The sequence below is a fragment of the Neopsephotus bourkii genome, unplaced genomic scaffold (assembly GCF_033783945.1).
Source record: "Neopsephotus bourkii isolate Nb327-2 ecotype Australia unplaced genomic scaffold, CSIRO-AGI_Nbou_v1 NB_1493, whole genome shotgun sequence".
NCBI lineage: Eukaryota > Metazoa > Chordata > Aves > Psittaciformes > Psittacidae > Neopsephotus > Neopsephotus bourkii.
This window is the reverse complement of record NW_026901969.1, coordinates 3584670-3605398: the sequence shown is the minus strand read 5'-3', so window position 1 is coordinate 3605398 and position 20729 is coordinate 3584670. Positions and strand designations below refer to the sequence as shown.

Sequence of the window (20729 nt, the reverse complement as noted above, 5' to 3'; positions counted from 1 at the left end):
GGCCGGGGCGGGGCGGGGCGGGGCGGGGCGGGGAGGGGCCAGGGCTCGGGATCTCGGGCCCAAAGGGAGGGGCCCCTTCGGGGGCCTTGCCCGGTGGGGGCCATGGGGCTGTTGCTCGGGGAGGTGCTGCGATCCTGGGAGCTGTGGCCGCGGCAGAGCGGCCTGCTGCTGCGCGTGGGCTGCTGGGGCCGCCTGCGGAGCGCTCGGTGGCGGCGCCGCCATACCCGCCTCACGGTGACATGCCTCATGGCCCGCCTTGCCATCGCGTTCAGACCTCCTGTCTGTGTTAAAAGCTATTTTCCCAGCTTGAATAAACACCACCCTGCCGAGCTGCTCTGATTTTTTCTACCCTCTGCCTTCTTGCGGCCACCCCCATGCTGATCCATTACTCTGTCGCGTCCCGAAGCTGCTTCTGCCCTTTAGTGACAGTGCTGTCGCCAGCACTGCTAAGTTGTCATACTGTTTTCAGGGTAAAGGGGTGTATTTGGAACAGGTAAGGTATAGCTATGTTGGGAGGAATTGCTGTTTAGGAGCTGTCGGTAGTGGCAGTTATGCTGATAGTCTCGTTTATAAGTTTCATCTTGTTCGGTCAGAAATTAATCTCCTGTCAGGCTCCTTTGCTGTGACCAATTTCTGAAGAACAGAAATAAAATGAACCCCCACAAAAACCCCTCCACAGGAGTGCAAAGATGTAACAGTTAAAAGTCCTTCAACTGTTGAGGCTCTGGAAATGTGGAGGACAGCTGGAAAAGGCTTAAACACTGCTTATCTGGAATACTGCGTGTCTGGCAGAGGAAGAGAGAAAGCAGTTTTATTTCTGACAAGACCAATTTAAGAGGCACTTCATATTTTTAGCAATTTTCAAGTAAGTGCAGAGGAAGCCAGCTCTGAAACTGTGTGACTGAATTTACTGCAGTTCAAGCAGAAGGGAAACATACCACTAGTACGCTCTCAGTCAGGGCACAGAAATGAAGATAAAGCATCTGAAAGGAATGGTGTCTGGGGGGACTGAGCCCAGGCAAAGAGATCCGTTTCAGAACTAAGGTAGTAAAATCTCTGACAAAGCACTTAGCTGAGAAAACCCTGTATCATGCCAATGCTTATAGAGCAGAGATAGCTCTCATGTAGCATTCGCTGTGAAATGCTGCATTAAATGACATGTGAGACAGGAAGGTACGTTGAGTGCAAGAGAAGGGTCCACAGAAAGCAACATGTGGAGCTCTGCACTTTCTGGCATAGAAGACAGGCTAAGATAATGATTTGGATTTGGAAAGAGATTGAGGAGCTGTGAATTGCTAGATCACTTGCAATGTTTCTCTCTTGTATCTGAAGACCTTCAAAATATTAACTGTAAGACTCATTTTTAAAGGGTTGAGATATCTGGAAAAAAAAAAAAGAAAACCCTCAGAACAGTTTATTTGTGCATGAAAAAGATACTGGACTATGAATTTACTTTGAGAGCCAGATGGAAACGAGACAGTGTTTCAGTCAGCAAGCAAAAGTGTTGGGAAGCAGTGAAGCAAAACTACTAATGTTTTTGACAGGGAATGTCAGAGCTAAAACTGATTCAGAGCAACAGGACATTAAATGTAAATAGAGGATGGTTGCAAAACTAATTACTAGATGAAGTCATTAAAAAATAAAACACTAAACGAAAATTACCCTGATTTTACCTGTTTGTATGGGAAAACACACTGAATTATTCAGACACTGAAGTAGTGGCCGGTAGAGCAGGAAGACAACCGGGAAGGCAGATCATTGTTCTGCAGACTTTTCAAATTGGAAAATCATTTAATGATCTGTATTCAAAATGCATGTTGCAGAATCTGATAAAGAAATTACTGGAACAAAAGACATAATTTATGTATCTTTAAAATGAAGCACCTGTTTTAGAAAAGTGTGAAACTTTCATGTTCTAACCAATATATAACATTTCTTTGTTGGTTTCTGCAAGAATTGTCTCTGATTATCAAAAAAAAAAAAAAAAAAGAGACAGAATTGCTCTTTTTTCCTAGCCTCAAAACTATTATGTGTTGTTTAGCATTCAGAAGGGTTTGAGACAATTTCCAAGTTCCCTCAGTATTATGACAAAATTAGAGGCACTGTAAATGAATGGGCATGTGCTTGCTGATTTGGGAATTCATTCCTGAGTTGTTTGACTGCATGGTATCTGTCCACCCAGTCGTATGATGAAAGTGCATCATAGTACAATATGATTTTTTTCAGTGAATATAACCATGAGCACCTATATTTGAAAACAAATGCTTGTTAACCTGTATTAAAAATAGGATTGAGAAATTTACTATCATTATTTGAGTGCATCAATACAACTTAATAACATTAGAGATCAGAAGCCAAGCATAAGAAATCTTAAAACCCAACATAAACAGAGTGACTCTTTGTTGTGGTTTAAAACTAGTCAGGCAGCTTGTTCACTCAGTCCCCCCCTTCTTTCCCTTCCCCTGCTCCTGGAGGAACGGAGAGGAGAATCAAAAAGAATGCAACTCCCATGGGTTGAGATAAGAACAGTTTAGTAACTAAAGTATAGCACAAATCACTGCTGCTACCACCAATAATAATAATGATAAAGGAAATAACAAGGGAAGAGAACACAACACCTCACCACCAACCAACCGATAACTTGCCCCCCGCAGCCCGACCAAGCACTGACCGATACGTCGTCCAACCCCGCAGTCCTAGCCCTTCCGGGTAACTCTCAGTTACATCCTGGGCATGACATGCTGTGGTATGGAATACTTCTTTGGTTAATCTGGGTCAGGTGTCCTGTCTCTGCTTCCTCCTGGCTTTCCCTCCTCCCTGGCAGAGCACGAGGCTCAGAAAGTCCTTGGTCAGACTAAAACATCAGTCTTATCAGCTCTGTTCCCAGGCCGAAAGTCAAAACACAGCCCTGCACCAGCTACTAAGAAGGAGAAAAATGAATGCTACTGCTGAACCCAGGACACTCTTGCTTATATTTCTTTTAAATATCAACTGTATGTGTGGTTGTTCTTCAAAATTGTCAGATATGTAAATGTTTGTTATTTATGTTTACCTTTTAAGGTACTAAAAGGTTCTTGTAACATGCTATCATTCATAGAACTACCTTTTTTTGGAGTGTGGCTATGAGCATAGATTTATTTTGCATGCCCAAATGACACTGTGGTAATGTACCCCAAATAGCTTACACAAAATATGTGGTAAATGACATTTTGATTTCACATGGTAAACACTTTGCTTCCTAAGAGTTTGAGAAGTTTCACACTTACACATTCACAATCTCCAAACTATTATGACAAGTTTTCTAGAATCTGTTCTATTACAGATCCCAAATTAAATTATACGGAAACATAAGCTACATTTGACAGAATTGATGTGAAAATGTGAAGCTGTCAGTTCATACTCATACATCTCTGCAAACTAAAAAGTAACATTGTTGCATATTGGCACAAAGCTGTTACTCTGCATGATATTTTATATTACTATAGGGATTTTGACAAATATATGCTGAATTGTAGTTTTAGAAGCTAGCAAGCAAGAAATTACAATTCTGTTGTACAGTATTACATGCAAGAAGATAATCATGCTACAGAACATTGTGTGTTCTGTAAACTAGTTTTAAAGAATATTTTCAGATACTCATCAGATGATATTTCATTATAATGACCATATATAGGGTGGAACCCTTTTTTTCAGTTGGACCCCATAGAAAAATTTCAGCTCCATATGTAGGTAGGAAAAACTTTTATATTTTTATGCATCAAAAAGCTGACATTTGCCATATTGCATCTTGTTTATCATGTCATTGCTGTAAATTGGACACAGGCACAGAAAAATCTGTGGTTTAAGTATTTCCGTATTTTACTGTAAATTACTGTTTGTAATTCCATTTTTTTTTGGCATATGTTTCTTTCCTCTGAAGATGTATTTGCAAATGTAGGGACTGACTGGTTAAAAGACATACTAGATTTCATCTTCTGAGCAACCAAAGTAGAAACATTTTGAGAAAACTAACCTTTTTAATATTCATAAATAGCACGTAGTCCACAAACTGCTTGAAGTCATTCTTCAGATACCTTAATATAGTTGGGGTTTTCTTTCCTTTTAGTTGGCGAGCTGGGACAGCAATTTGTATTTGGTAGGAGTGGTATTACAGATTATATACTAGTGATTATTCATGAGATCCTACTAGTTCTGTTCATGTTCTTCCATCAGATACCTGAATTCATGGAAGTTATAGAACGTAAGTATTGCTAAATCTAGTTTCATTTAAGTGAGGTTTATAAGAAAAGTTAACATATGTTATGTCAACCCAAACAATTGACTGGTTTGGGTTGGAAGGGACCTTAAAGCTCATGTAGTTCCAACCCCCCTGCCATGGGCGGGGACACCTTCCAGTAGACCAGGTTGCTCAAAGCCCCTTCAACCTGGCAGGTGCTCAGAAAGTGAAAGCAGACAAGTGAGGGGTTATAAGCTTTTCATGAGTTCTGACAAAGAAGCAGACAAGTCCGAATTTCAGTAATCAGTCTTTCACTTAGGAAAGTTATGAAGTTTCAAGATAAGTTGTATTTTTGTGATATAGTGGGATCAGCAGGCAGTAAGGTGAAAGCAAGATTGGGTGCTAAATCTTGTGAACTTTAAATCTGCAGAATATTTGTTTATGCTGTTGATCTTCATGAGCTGTTTGAAAGTTAGCAAAAATAAGGATACATTTCTTCAAGGGTATAGGCTTAATGGTTTTCCATATCAGTAGCAGGGTTGTTTGGCATAAGATGGGTATGTGTGTTGTAGACCATAGTTTTCTTTTTATACTGTAGCAAGTTTATATATGTAATTCCCATGATGTGCGTCTATAAAATTTTTGAAATGTTGTTCATTCATAGAAAATCTAACATAAAATAAATGAGTTAATCTCCCTTAAAAATTAACTGAAATTTTCTTATTCAGCAGTGTGTCAGGGACAATACGTAATGGTCCGTGGTGGAAAACACAAAGATTGAAAAGTACTGTTTTGTCTGCTTTGGCTCCTCCCCAGAGAGTCCTGCTTTGTCTGCTCTCTGGAGAGTCCTGCTTTGCTTCCTACCCAGAAAGTTCTGCTTTAGACCTCCCTGGAAAAGTCTCAGCCCTTGGAGACCTTTCTAGATGTTACTGGCCACTTCTTCGAATGTAGGGTGGCCCCCTGTGTCAGAATGAGCATGCATTCTTGTCAGTATAAAAGCCTGAGTCTCATGCAGTGCGGGGGAGGCAGAACCTCATACCACCCAGGTCAACGTTGCCTCTGCGGAGCGCCCGCTAAGGTTGAACCTGCTACCTCACACTGCAGTGATGATCCTTGGAGCTGGTTTCCTCATCGTCTTCACAGGGTCCTTGGGGTTGGTAAGATATACACTCTTCAAAAGTATCCTGTACTGTATCTGTTAGATTCTCTATATTTTCCTATGTTAATAAACTAGTTGAGAGTTCTCTGTCTCTCGTTTTCTCTCACCTGGAATCCTTGAACTCTGGAACAAGCAGTTACTCAAGCTGTGACATTTTCTTGTAAGAACTTGCATAATATTTACCCAGCAGAAAGCAAAAATGCTCTGTGTGTAGATATTCACCTCCTTTTATGGTTGTTGAAACTTTTTTGAGGAAAAAAAGTGCAAAACAAACAAACAAAACCCCCACCAACATTTCCCACTTCCCCAAATCCAAACAATTCCATACAATGTCAAAAAACATTTTCTTACCCTATTATATTGGTTTCTTCCATTATTTGCTTGACTTGAAGTTATTGTCAGGAAGGAAATTTGCTTTTTTTCAGTCATTTCAAAATGCACACATCTAATTTTTTCTCTTTCTGTAACATATCTTACAGAGACATAGGAAAGCAGAATTACCCCTTCTCCCTAAAATCTGCAGTCTTTATTCTGGTTTAGCATTCCTCTTTATTTATGTTCTCTAGTGTCATTTCACACCTTTATCCTTCATGAAGGTTCACTAATTCAAAGTTACCAGATGTTCAGAAGTTCAGATAAATTGTTTGTAGAGAAAAGTTGCTTTTTTTTTGTATTTTGTAGTAGAAGTAAAGTAAGAAGTGCCATGCAGGCACAGAAATAATATTGATTCTGGTCATAGTTTAGTATCCTTTTTTAGGTTCAAAGTCTGTTTGCTGATTTCATGCCTTTGTCATGTAATACAATGAAAACGAATATGTGCACACTGTTGGAACTGTTTTAAGTTCTCATCATATGCATGACCTTTAATTGTGGTCATGCAAGAAAATTAAGAGCATTAGAGGTGAGGTCAATCAAAGCAGTTGTATCTGTTGTCATGCAGGTGGGTAGGCCAGATTTGTGAAAGCTGCCTCATGCTAGGTATGTACTTGCTCAACATCTACTCATGAGACAAAAGGCAAACCAGGAGACATTTTCTAAATCTTTGTAGCAGTTTGTTTGCTGGACTGGTTAATTTTTATATCTTTGAAAAGAATTACAGATATTAAAAAATTACTAACAAAAGCATGTGAAATTCACAAATAGTTTTAGCCACAGTAGATAAGAATTCAACAATAGAAAACAAACTCAGAATTAATAAATGATTCGTACCAATATGTTTCACTTAGAAATAAATGTACATTTCAGACACTAAGAACTAAGTAGTACTAAACTGAAGCATTTAATCATGAGTTAAAATATTCATTGGAATCTAACTTTTGCTCGCACCTGATCGGTAATAAAAATCATTTATTTAACTCTCCCAGCAGAATCACCAGCTACAAAGCAGCTTGGGAAGTATGTAGTGATTATAAATCAAAAGATTTAATATATTGAACAGCTGCATTTCTTAAGCAATCTAGTAGCATGTATTGTCAGTTGGGGACGAGGAGGAAATGTTTTATGAGCAAGTTTGTAAACAAAAGAGAATCGATCATTTTGACTGAATTCTCTTGTTGATTATACTAAAGTTGCTCTGTTAAAAACAATAGATATTTTCACATTTACACTGGTTCAGCTACAAGCAAAATAGGACCTTGGTTCTGAAGGGGGAATACAGCTGAAGAAAAATTGGGTTTTCTCACTTAATGGAAGCAAAATAAATGGTTACTTCTGGCTGATACTAAGTATTTATTGCTTGTAGTTTTTTGTCAGCACTGCTGCAAAAGATGTTAAGCAACGTTTACAGACCTATTTCCTTTTCTGTACAGATGATGACACATTTTCCAATGTGTTTTGTGAAAACTCAGAGAAGCTTATCAATGTACATTTGTTTGCCCTGGCTGCTAAGTATTGTTCTTTGTCCAACCTTGGAGTGTGTATCCCATTAGAAGACATACTTGAAGCACTGAGAGGAGAAAATCAAGGAACAACAGGTATATTTATATCTGTACTTACATTTGTACCTGTTCACTATAGGACCTGCTGAGTTTTGGGTTCGGGTGGTTTGTTGTTTGGGGGGGGGTGTGTTTGTTTTGTTTGTTTTGTTTTCGCTACATGCTTAACTTTTCCTAATAAGTTTATTTGTTGCCTTTGTTTAGAAAATGGATTCTCATGCTAAAATTTGAGCAGAAGGGTCACAGCATTCAGTACCTATAGATCCTTCCTGAGGTTCAGTTTTAAAGGAGATGAGATAGACAAGCATACACACCATTATTTGAGATACCTTCTTAATTCCTTTTGTTTGCCTTCTGCCTGAGCAGCAGGAATCATGATGCTATTCTTGTGTTTTTTGAAATTCTCACTGTAAAATCTGGCAAGTGGGTTTTCTTTTGTTTTATGTTAAATGTGGGTTTTGGTGTTTAGCTGCATATGGCCCGATAAGTGTTTGATGACTAAAAAAAAAAAAAAAAAGTTATTCATTCTGTATGTTTTGGACTGATACCAATTATATGTCATAAAACTGGACTAATTTAATTTTCTTTAGTTAAAGAAATTGAATTAAAACCCTCTCAAGTTGGCATCAAGTTAGATAGATACTGGAAGGCTTACTCCTGATTATATTTTTTTTATATGATAAAGTGGCATTTTTACTTAATTGGGCTGCTGTCCCTTTCACTGAAAATGTGTTCTTCAGGGGGTCTTTGGTCTTTGTAGGTCTGTCACCGTCTTTCAGTTTTCTCATTATTTTTTCAGAGGTAGCTTTCTGCCTTCTAGTGTGTTTTATCCCTATAATGCATTGAAACACTGACATTTCCTATCCTAAGTGATAACACCATTATATATACTGGGCATCTCTCCCATTCAGCAGTTTTTTCTTTCCAGTTTTGCCATTTTCTATGGTTGGCTCCCTAGATTTTCATTTCTTCAGAAATGCTAAAATGACAGCTTTAATGGTAATTTTAATGGTTTGTTGTGTATTGATCTTACTTTTTGGGTTCTTTCCTTCTGCAATTTGTTAATCTGAAGCCCTTTTTTCTTATTTGACAACTGTGTGCTGCTTTTCTTCTGTTTGCTTTTTAGCTCTTCATTTTTATTATGCTCTCATACCCTGCATTCCGCTTAATCTTCCATAATTCTCTAGTTTAGCTTGTTTTATTCATACCTGAGTTCATACCTGGATTATCTTTCTTAGACAAAACTCGAAGGATTCTTTCATCTTGTCATGCAGAACTGAGCATCAGGAATAAGGCAATTGCTCAATATTTTCTTCTGTGTGTTGCAAGAGTGCTGCTCAGTTGGGTAACTGGGGCCTGGGTTTGTGACCCAGTAACTCTAAGTTCTACTTCATAGAGAAAATAAAATGTCTTCCAAATGTATACAATGGTATTATAATTCAAAACCTTTGTGTTGACTTGGCAGTAAGTATCAGTTAAATTAACTTGATTGAAGTTCCTGGTAAACATTTGGCAGAAGCAAAATACCAAATTATAGATTCATAACATGCAAATTTCCAAATGAAAGTTGTGATCTTTTAACTTTAAGCTATTTTAGATATTTTGAACTTAATTCTATATTTCAGAAAATACATTAATTTCCTCACATACCAAAGGTTGCAAGTCAAGAGAGGTGTAAGTCTGAGAAAACTGCAACTTTACGATGGCCTTGCTCATATTCTGAAAAGTCTGCAGCAGGATAATTCCATTTATGCTTCAGATGTTTTTAATACATTTTCTTGTTCTAAGACAAGCATGCTTATGGGTCTATTCCCACAGTTTGTGTACTTGCATAGTTCTCTAGCTTCCTCACCATCTTAATGCAGACATAGTTCTGTCCTCCCTTGGAATAATTGGTAAGCACAAACATCTTAAGCATATTGTGGACACAGCTACTCAGAGTGGAGTTGTGAGTCTGAAGGACTTTATCCATTGCTTCTTAGTAAAGGACACTGTTGTTCTTACTGCACTATCGGTTTGCTTGCATTGAGTGCATGGGGTCCAAAAGAGCCTAGCCCAAGGCGAAGAGGCCAGCAAGGAGCATTTCTCTTGTTATAGGATTCATATCTGATACAAGAAGTTAGGGTTGTTAGAGTATTGGTTTAAAAGTGCTGTCTACCTTTGCAATGTGTTTATGGCCAGAATAGTAGTCATGCAATGACTGTTAATGAATCTGTATTTAAATTGCATGTGCTGGTATATCACTCTGCCTCAGTGGTGGTTTTTTTTCAGTATATGGTTATCTCAGCCCCTCACTCTGGCTTATGGAATTAAGTCATAGTGAGCTTCTGTATAGGTGGTGTTGTCTGATGTGGACTCGGAATTTCTGTTTTTCTCTGGTGTATCTGGATTTACACAGGTAGCTGGGGTATAAAACCCCGGCACTCTGCCATAGGAGATCTTAGGAAGATCTGCATTAGCCTTGTATAAAAGACAGTCTCTCCTCAGTTTGTTCAGCTTTGCAACTAGAGACGTAGTTGTAAATAGCATTATAGAGTTGAAGCAGTTTTTCAAATGGAAAACAGCTACCAGTGCTAGGGGGTTCACAATGGGAATAAGCAAATTTCAGTATGAACATTAGTAACATTAAGCTTTCTAGTCCTGTTATATATCCAGGGTACTTCTGTGAAGGATTCAAACCCCACTTTATTTTTTCATCATAAAAAGATGGATCTCTACATTTCTTACGGCTTTTGAAGTTAGTGTTTGTTCTGCTTGCATTAGTTGTAGTTGCATAATTATTTGTTTCAAGAAAGTAATTTTATAAAAGCAGAATGAATTTACACAGTTTATTTAAAAGCAGTATACATATTTTTTTAAATTTGCAGTTGGCGATATAAAACTGTCACCACATTTAGTTTTCTATTAGATTGTAATATGTCTGTTTGTTTTTAAAATATCAGAATTTTGCAAAAAATGCAGCAACAATAAAATTGATTGAAAATCCATAATTTTCTGCAAACAGTATAATTTTTCTTGAGCTAAAATATAAACAGAGCTTTTGTTCTGCAAAAGTAGGAGAAGAAGTCTAAAAACAGCCAAGAGACTTCAGTATCTAAATTGATAAAACCTTTATATTTGTAGATATAAGCAAACTATGAAATTTCTGCCTGGAACCTCAGCTTTTTAAAGCTGGTTGTTTCTGGATTTCTGGATTTCTTGCATGTTTGAAATACTTAATTTGGCTTGGGTGCTCTCTGAAATGGTGCTTCACACAGCATTGCCCAATTCAGTCTTTTGAGCTCATGCTATAGCAAAGAGTAAAAGGTGCAATATGTAATGATAGTTCAAAGTGACAGTGCTGCTTCGGACAACAAACAACTTTTATTTCTGTCAAGAACTTAAATATCTGTTTCTTCCTGTTCCCATTTTGGTGCTCCTGATGAGACTATCCAGACATGAAAATGTTCAAATCTCAACAAAAAAGAGACCGTTTTTCTTTCTTTTAAATTTTTCCCTTTTTTCCTTTCATTTCAAATGCTTACAAATTAAGAGGTTTTTAGGACACTCATCTTCACAGTTAAGCAGAATCTTCAGTGAGATTACAAACACTTGTTTCTTCTGTAAATTTTTTTAAAGTATTAATCTGTTTTTTTCCTTTGTCAGTTCATAGTATCTATATTAGATTTTAAGTATTGTCATAACAGTTTATTATAAAATAACAGCTGTTTAAGAAGTAGAGAGATCCTGTGGGCTTTGGGAAAAATAGAGAAAACACTAGGTTTCTCATGAGGTCAGTTCAATTCCCCACTCTTTTAAAGAAGTAACACTCCTGGCTCTGTTCCCAGAATGATCTGATCAAGGACTGAATATAGTTTTTGCCTAATGATAACTTTCTGGACAGATGCACACATACTGTGCAAACAGCTAAAATGGGAAAGTATATTAATCTGCCTAGTCATGTAGAAAAGCCTTGTTTTCTAGGAGCATGCTCTTCAGTAATGGTTCAGTTTCTTCTGCCATCACTCATACTTACAAAAATTTCATCAATTTGCTAGAGCCAAGTGTACTGTAGTGTTGGTCCCCTGTGAGAAATGTGTGTGTTTCTCCCAAGGGAGTGACTTCTGAAATCCATCTTGTAGAGATGTAGAGATTAGCAAGTGGGTGCTTGGTATTCGTCACAAGCAATAAATCTGTGGTAGAGATTGACTCCAGCTCATTAACATATCCTCCATCAACACTGAAATCAGTGATTTTCTACCATAAAGATACAACAGTTCTACAACCAATCCATAGGGTAAATAAAATAGAAAAGCATCTTCCTTTGAATTTTCTGAGCATCATTCAACTTTCACTGAAGATGTCTCCCACTTGATATTGTGATCAAATCTGCAGAATTAACAAGCCACACCATGTGGTTATCAATTGTCCCTGCTCTTATATTTCATTTATGTAAAGGTAAATGTGATGAACCACACAGAAATAAATATTTTTTTTAATGAACAGGAAGTAATAGTACAGTTTTATGGAAGTAGCTATTGTCTAATATCTGGTCAGATGCTTGATACGCTGCGTCTTTTAAAAACTGCACTAATAGTACTGAGTTTTAGAGTGTGTAAATCAGAAGTTTAGCCTTGTAACAATTTATGAGTTTTTAATTAAAAAATGCTATCCTTAAAATAGGAAAATAATATAGCATATTTTTCGGAAGGTATTTTTTCTGATTGCTCACAAATCTTTTTTAGTATGGGTTATGTTAATGTGTATTTATTAATCTTATACAGGTATCAAAACTGATGAGTTTATGAATAATAAGAAATCACATGAAGTGCAGGTGATGTCAGAGCTGGTAGTCAACATAGCAAATTATTGTGGTATAAAGCAGGTAAGAAATCATTTCTTACTGTATGTGACTGTGTACCTTCCGAATTGTTCTCCTTATTGTGTTTGAAATCACCATTTTAATATTCTTTCGCTGCTGTTCTTATTTTGCCTGTAAATAATGGTAGCTAAAGAAGAGCCTTTAGGGCCAAAGTGAAGGATAGTTCTGTTTACAAATATTGTTTCTAAGGAGCTGCCTTTCAGTGAGTCCTACTCATTTTATGACACATGAAAAAAATTAAGAAATTTTAATCATCCTCTATCTGTTGAACTGCTAAAAATTGTACTTCTTTTTGCTATGAATGGGTACTGACTTGTTTATCAGTATTATACTGCTGGAAATTTACCATAAGCATCAGTAGGAGAGCAAAACTTCATTTTTCTCCTTCTGTAAGGCACCCAGGAGTACCACACAGAGACCAAAGCAGGAAAACCTGAGCAATTTTGAAAGCTCACCTTGTTCTGGCACAGAGAGTTTGTTTCCTATTGTTTAATACTGTTCATCTTTACTTAACATGGATTGAAATCTATCACTTATGATTTTAGTTATGACTTTTTTAGATTGGAGACGAGATTAAAGAGAGATTTATGTAGCAGAGTATGCATGACTTACATTTGGTAGAACATGGGTGAGGTCTGGACACCCAACACCATTACCACCCAGCAGTTACTCTATGAATTGGCTGTTTCATACATCAGATGGCAAGTTCATCCTTAGATGGCGAAGAATTTCAGGTTTCCTTTCTCAAATTTGATTGTAGCTAACTTATCCCTTTTCTGGTTCTTAGCGGTTTTTTTTACATGTAATTCTGATACCACAGTGTGGAGATCACCGTTGCATTAAAACCTTGTAGATATTTACTTATGGATCTGTTGGCGATATATAAGCAGCACAACAATACTTGACTTTTTGAGTACTGTATTTCACATTCTATTAGACAAAAGAACAATACCATTTCCTCAGTTGACATAGATGTAATTTTTCCGTAAGCTCTTTCGATGTTAAACTTTCCATTAGATTCCCATGTCTTGGAATTTTGTTGAGGTAAGATGAATTTTTTAACCATTTATTTAAGCTGAGCTGGTTTAATAATTTTAATCTCTATAATGTTAGTAACTGGTTAACGTAGCTTCACCCTCTCTTTAAACTGTGGATGGCTCTGGACATTACGTTTCATTTCTTTTTATACCGGAGCTGCACTTGCTTTCTGTGCAAGGAGCTGTAGGCATAAATGGAGACTAATTTCCTCAAGCCTAATGTTCATTCCCACAAAGATTTATAGAGAACAAACTGTATTTGTTTAAACACAAAGATTAATAAAATATCTACCCAGATTTTATGCTGAGCATATTCCCTCTGTAACTTCTTTTTTTCTGAAGTAAATATATCTGAGTATAGTTTAAAATTAATATACTGGATGTGGGCAAGGAAGGAGGGGCCGCTGCAGTTGAGCAGGCCAAGTCTGCATTCATAGAATCATGGAATCATAGAGTACCAGGTTGTAAGGGACCTCAAGATTCATCTGATCCAACCTTTCTAGGCAAAGCTTGACCTAGATGATCCAGCACCCTTTCCAGCCAGATCTTAAAAGTATCCAGTGTTGGGGAATCCACCACTTCCTGGAGAGATGATTCTGATGGCTGAGTGTGCTCTTTGTGAAAAATTTTCCTCTTGTGTCCAGTTGGAATCTTCCCAGGAGTAACTTGTGCCCATTACCCATTGTCTTTTCCATGTGACTCCTTGTAAAAAGGGAGTCCCTGTTTTCTTTGTAGCCATTCTTTAAATACTGGAACATGGTGTTAAGGTCTCTTCCAAGCCTTCTTTATGCTTAACAAACATCTTGTTCCCTATTTTGTGCATGGTGTTTGTAATGGGGAAGTGCTAGTTGCCCTGCCTCATAGCTGCACCAGGGAGACTGCTAGAAATCCATGGTGTGGTCAGTCATATTGCCGGAGTACATGGCCGTGCTCTGTTCACTTCAACAGTAGAGGTTAACTGCAGTGTTTCAGGTTGCTACTACTGCTACTGTAGACTGAAGGGCAGGCCCCAAAACTTGACTTCATCTCTGAGTTGCTGAAGCTGAACTTCGATTAGGAAGTTATTTGGCTCAGACTAAGTTTAATTTAGATAATGGAAATGATGCAGTACACTTGATATGTTTGGGTTAGGCCTGTGGATACAGAGATAAAACTGAATCCTGACCGTCTGTTTTGTGAGGAATAACTGATGAAGGCAAAGTTTTAGGCAGCCTTCTCCTTACAGCTGGGATTGCAAAGTAAACAGAGAGCTGCAATTAAAGCCGAATATTACTGCAGGAGATGCAATCAGTTTGCGAGAATCTGCGACTGCTTACAGCAATGCAAGCCTATCTCTCCGTCAGCTCTTTCAAAAGCCAGTGATGGTGACAAGTGTGGGTGCCTGAACAGCCATAACGTGTGTGTGCTCTGTAAAGAACAGAGATACAGTAGCAGCATATTTGTAAAAGTAATTTATTCTGTCTCTATCTTTTTTTTTATTTCTTTTTTGCCTTGCATACCTTCTGCTTCAGCAAGCATTAGTTGTTTGAGTGTTGAAGGCTTTCACATACTGAAAAAACTGTAGGAGAGTGTCGTTAGCTTATAATGCAATATTAAACATCTGCATTCACTGGAAGGTGGTGTTTCATATAGTATTTTCATTTAGATTTTAAATAGTTCCTGTGAGATTCAGAAATGAAAGGAAAAGAAAACTCATGTTCAGAGATAAAAAAGTAGAGTTGCCTTAATGACCTAACCTAAGTCCCAATGTAGCTGGTTACTTATAAAATCTCAAACCAATCATTATTACGAATCTGTCAATATACTGCAATTTCATCCAGTGATTATTGAACTTTTATCAGATGGCTTGGAGTATCTTTATGCAAAGGATTATTTACTGTTTATTTTTTTTAAAAAAGGTAACATTTAATGAAAAATATCACTGCAATATATCACTGAATATGAAATGCTGTCTGCCCTATATTAACTTTTTTCCATCTTAGTCATACACTGTAACAAAATTTATTTGTGCAAAGTTACAAATCCCTAATATATGAAAAGAGCTTTCCAGTTACATTAAAAAAAAAAGGAAGAAAGAAAAGCCTCCTCAGTTATTAAAAAGCAACTCCTTTTGTTTTGGTTACCTTTCAACTTAAAAAAATACAGGAATTGTAAAGTTTTAGGAGGGTTTTTTTCCTTATTGATTTTTTTCTATCCTTCTCACAAAACAAAATATATGCAGCATTTAATTAAAAAATCTAGAGCTATGAAAGCACAACACATGTTTTACAACACCACATGTCCTTAGGGTGTTTCTTTCAGATATTACAGATCACTGACAGCTTGAAAAATGCCCTTCATTTCACCTTCATACCCATGGTATATAATGGGTGGCAGAGGATATTGCTCTCTTGTGGTATTTTATAACGTAGTATAATAAATAGTAAAATGAGAATGAAAGCAAAAAATTTATTGCTACTGTAATCACCTCTAGGTTATTGGTTTGAGTTAAAACATTAAAGGAAACTAGCTAAAGGTTTTTTTCAAATGTTTACTGCCTTGCTTAAGTATCTTTCCTATCATGTGAGTGGAACTTTTATAAAGCAGTTCTTGATTAAACTATGAAAAGAAACCTATGGTGATTCCTCTTTGCTTCAATGCACATTTGTTTTCTTTAATGTATTTGTGAAAGTTTTCCTTGGAAATTGCAGCACGTGCAGCAGAGTTGCAATGTGTAATGTTAAGTAGGATATAGTTCTGCATTCAGCATCCATTAAATTTGTCATTTGGTGCTGGGAAGTGCTGGAATGCTCCTGGAAGCTGAGTTCTTGATTGCTTTGTGCCAGAAACTTTGTTTAAGCATAGTACCCAACTCACCATGGACAAGACCTTTGGCATTCATTATATCATGGAAATTTCATTTTAAAAGCTCTTGCTTGGCAGATAGGCTGTGGGTTGCTGATTACCTTTCCTTATGTAATCAAGGGAAGGTAAAGTGGGGATTAATTTAATGTGATCGATTTGTTTAGCACAAGATCACCGCCTGTTTATTTTTAGTCAAACTTTCCTTTCGCTTTACAACCATTCTCCCAGTGGTAATTCAACAGTGTATTACTGTTCCCTTTTTACTTGAAACAACGGAAAAAAACCTTACCCGAAGAGCAGTTTGTCTTTACAACCACTAGAGGTCACACGTAGGAGTCAGGAATAATTCACTAGCTGAATTGTGCCCCAAGTGCAGCCTTTCACAGAAATATTTTTAAAAACCTTGTAGAATTGGAGGTGTACATATTCTTCACAATAGTTCTATCTGTTACATAAAGTGGGAAAAATTATTCCTTGGACACTTCTCTTTCCCCCACTTTTAAATAATCTTGAAGAATGTTGGCGATAAATGTGACAAATAAATGACATTTTCAAAAAGTATGCTTAGATTATGTCAATTCTATTTCAGTAAATCCACTTCTGTAATGATTTTATACAAGAAACTTGAGGATTGTAGCATACCTAGATGATAAATATGCAGCAATATTGGAACTTGATGATCTTAAGGCCCTTTCCAACCCTAACTATTCTATGATTCTATGATGAGTGCAGATGAGAAAGCCATGTGTACCCTGGGTAAACAATTTTTACCTAATAGTGTGTATTCTCCACTGTTTTAGTTTTTAGTTTTTAGTAACATTGCTTCAGATCTTTCTTTATAATTTCATGGGCATACAAATCTTCAACTTTCTTGGAAAAAAGAATAAATCATTTCAATAAGAGTATTGCCGCACAGTGTATTCTTACCTGGTAAAAAACTGTGCAGTTGAGTTTAAGATGAATTCATGTAGTGTTTGCTGTTATTTGGACTTACAAATATTAGTGTAAGCTTTCTTATGAATGTGTGATAGACCAAGAACAAGTCATAGATGTTCTTGAAACAAACACTTTCAGGAACATTTACAAAGAAGTCATTATATGTAGTCAGTATAATTTTTGGGAGATGCCTGAACAGAAGTGAACATTATCATTTTCTTTCCTTAGAGAAAAGTCACTGCCCATTCTTGTAAAATATTTTGTTATATATTTTTTACAAATTAAACCACACATGATATAAAGCTATGATTATGTTTTTAAAGGTCTCGGGTTAGTCTTGTTTTCCTTCCTTGTCGTATCAATCACTGGACTAGCACGTGCTATCAGCTGTGAGACAACCTAAACTGGCAGCTAGTTATCCCCTCTATTCACTCCTTCCTCCAGAACAAGCAGTAGAAAGCACATGTGACATATGAGCCCCTTTGTTTTATTACAAAAGCATCCTCATGTTGACCAAAACTATATGAGTCATTCTCAGGGAAAACGATTAGCAATACAAAGAAACATTCTGACATAAAAGAAGGTATCAATATCACCTGTCTTTAGGTCACATATAAAGTGACTAAGTTAGGCACTGAATCTGAAGATGCTTATTTCCGCACACCGAGTGGTAGTAGGCTGCTCAGTATGGGAGTTAGGAGCCCGAAGCTAAACACTGTGACCATTTTCTTTGCTAACTCTAAATCCTGAACCCCTTTAACAAGGGCAGGTGGTGTTGTTGTTGGTTTATGGTTATTTTGTTTTTCAGAAGGAAGTTCTGTGTCAAAAAATATACGAAAGAGTCAGGACATGTGCATTGCTTAAGCATTGCAGTGTCTGTTTTATGGAGCAAATCAGTTAAGTTCTGTGTTTTAAAGTCAGAAGGCGGACCAACAAAACAAAATAACTAAGTATACTAGGAGGGATGATTCTAATATGGTAGCTATTAAACCTATGTTTAAATTCTTAGGGGATTATTTTGCATTTGATTGAAGTGTGTTTTGTTGCTCATTAATGTATCAATTTATTTATTTAATTTTTTATTCCTTCCTTCTCCCTACTGTTGTCTAGGTGATTGATATAGGTTCTGGAAAAGGCTACCTGAGCTCATTTTTGTCCATGCAATATAACCTAAAAGTTTATGGAATTGACTCCTCAAACATCAACACTAACAGTGCTCATGAGAGGAACAGAAAATTGAAGAAACACTGGAGAGCATATCAGAGTCGAGGGAAAACAAACCTCAAAAGTGAGAGCTTGGAAAAGGCAAATGGAAGGCCAGTGGAAAGTGAAATTAAGTGTAAAGCAATCGATGGAAAGCCCTTAAATAATGACAGCAGTCTTCAAAGTCAGGACCAAATGGCTATCCAAGATTTAGTTCCTTTCTGTGGTTTCACAGGAATAGCTACATGTGAAATGAGCAAACAAACTGAAGCTGATTTGGTGGGTGGGACACAATCTGATGAGAACAGACTTTCTGAAGAGGTTCTTGCTATTCTAAACATTCTGCCTGCTGATGCTGTAGAAGTTTCTTCATCTCAATGCAACTGGGGGGAACTCTGTGAAGAGGAAAAAGCGCAAAGAAAAATGGCATCTCTCAAGGCTAAAGTGAGCAAGTCAAGTGAATCAAACTTGTATTTTCCATTGACTTCTTGCATCACTGCAGAAACAGAACTCAGCGACATCATCACAGATCTGGAGGTTATTTTATTCATATTTGAATTAGATTGTCTGTTGTCCTTATATTGCGGTTTTCATATCTACAGAATATTTCCTGTGTACATGGAATACTATTAGTGGTGTAAATTAATATTCTGTCCAATAATGTTTTTCAGCCAGTTAGCAGAAGTACATCTAGCACATAGAGATTTTTTAATATATGTTGGGATTATTTTGAATATGTAAAGCAGCCTTTAGAATTTGTGGGGTAGATAATAATCAGCTGTCAAAGTTAGCTGTATATATATTATCACATTCATGTATTTTACAATTGTGCTTATAGATAGCATCTAATTATTATGAAAGATGTTATATTTACAAGGTAGTTGGATATATGAAGCATTGAAATTTCCCTGAAATTTCTTATAAGTTTTATATTTTTGTAATTTCAGTTAAACTTTGAAGGCGTAGGAGAATTTATTGTGTATAGTACTCAACATAAAGAGTTTGAAAAGAGCTCTGTTTGCAAGTAATTTTTTTATTTTTTGACTTTTCAGTATCACTGTAAAAAAATTAATCTACTAGTTGGAAGGTATTGTAGCTACACAAACAAGCACAAAGCTCATCTGCTCAAAGACTGTGACACAAGTCTAGAAGCTGTATGGCTGTTTAGTTCCTGTGCCTGAGCTAACATGTATTGATGGGGTAGATACAATTGGTCTTTTATGGAAAGATAAAAACCTGTCTGTGTTCAGTGGTAGCTGAACAATTATATTCAGGGGTGTAATTAATCTCTGTTTCAAGACTATAGGTCCTATAACTGGAGCTAAGAAGTCATATTGATTATATGAGAACATGCAGAGCAAGTTGTTGTCTGTCTGCAAAAGCCACCCTGAGCAGCAGGGTTTGTTGGTGAAACATATGCATTTACACTTGCACAGTTGCATTTTGTATACTGTTAGTATGTAATTTGCCTAATGTAGAAGATATCACTGCCTTTATTAAAAAAAAAAATACTGTCAGAAAAAGCAAAAGCTTCATTGTGTTAAAAATTAGGAATATCCATACCACATTATGTGTGACAAAGGTGTGTAGTTAAAACCCTTTATAATGTGCAGTAATTTTCATGTTTTAAAATATTTTCACAATTTTTAGAAATGAAATTTTTTAGAAATAGTTTTACGGATATTTTCAATTTTTTATTAGAACCATAAGTTGATGGGGTTTTTTTGGAATTTTTCCTAAGCTAAGGACAAATGAGGAATGGGTAAAATTAGTAATTACTGATTTATGTCATAAATTCTGAAATAAATCTGGAGATGAAATATGGGTATAGGAATTCATGTTTGTATATGGCCCAGGACTAATATTAATCTATCAAATCTTGCTATATATAAGCCAATGATCCAGAAGGTACTTGCAGTTATACCCAGGCAACGTCACTGAAGTCAGTAATGGTCTCAAAGTGTACCTGACACAGTCAGGCTGACCTCCTATTGTTCAGAAGTTTTGAGCACTGTAGTGCTTCCTCTATCTTGCATGCAGTAGCTGTCTTCCACTAGCTTTCTCCTGAAAGAATACCTCGTAACTTTTCCTGGCCTGGGATTTAAATGCTGCCCTTGCAAGTGCACATCTTCCCTTAGCTTCCAAACTTTAGCGTTGAAAAACGATTTGTGGAATGGTGAGCTGAAGCTGACTGACAGGGAAAAAAATCTTTAAGAACTAAAATGGACTGAAACTGAACTTTTGCCGCCTAAAAATGTTGTACAAAGTGAGGGCAAGCACAGAGGAGCAGAACAAAAGGTGTGAAGGGGGGCAAGAAGAATTGAAACAAAAAAAGGAAAAGGGTGGTTTTAGTGTTTCACACATGCATCTTCTGTATAATAAAGATGGGTGAATAAATCAGACACAGAGCAGCAAAAATCAATGTGCATATAAATTCAGAATTATTATAGACGGGTATCCCAGTTGAATTTCTCTGGGCTAACTTTTTGTTGATAACCTTGCTAATAAATAAGGCTGAAATTCAAAGCAATGCCATGTT

General features: G+C 36.7%; 1 protein-coding gene across 9 annotated transcripts in view; it reads left to right on the top strand.

Moving 5' to 3' along the window:
- METTL25 (methyltransferase like 25) overlaps window positions 1-20729 on the top strand; it is a 60859-nt gene that overhangs the window by 243 nt on the left and 39887 nt on the right. For 8 of the 9 annotated variants that reach the window (XR_009727829.1, XR_009727827.1, XR_009727828.1 and 5 more), the window contains exons 2-4: window positions 7184-7348; window positions 12073-12173; window positions 18098-18727. Coding sequence is in view for 3 of the 9 variants with exons in the window: in XM_061369368.1 (XP_061225352.1) it covers window positions 7184-7348; window positions 12073-12173; window positions 18098-18727 (896 nt within the window). In the remaining 6 variants the exon portion in view is untranslated. The remainder of the gene's footprint in view (window positions 1-7183; window positions 7349-12072; window positions 12174-18097; window positions 18728-20729) is intronic. The other variant, XM_061369369.1, reaches the window with a different exon arrangement.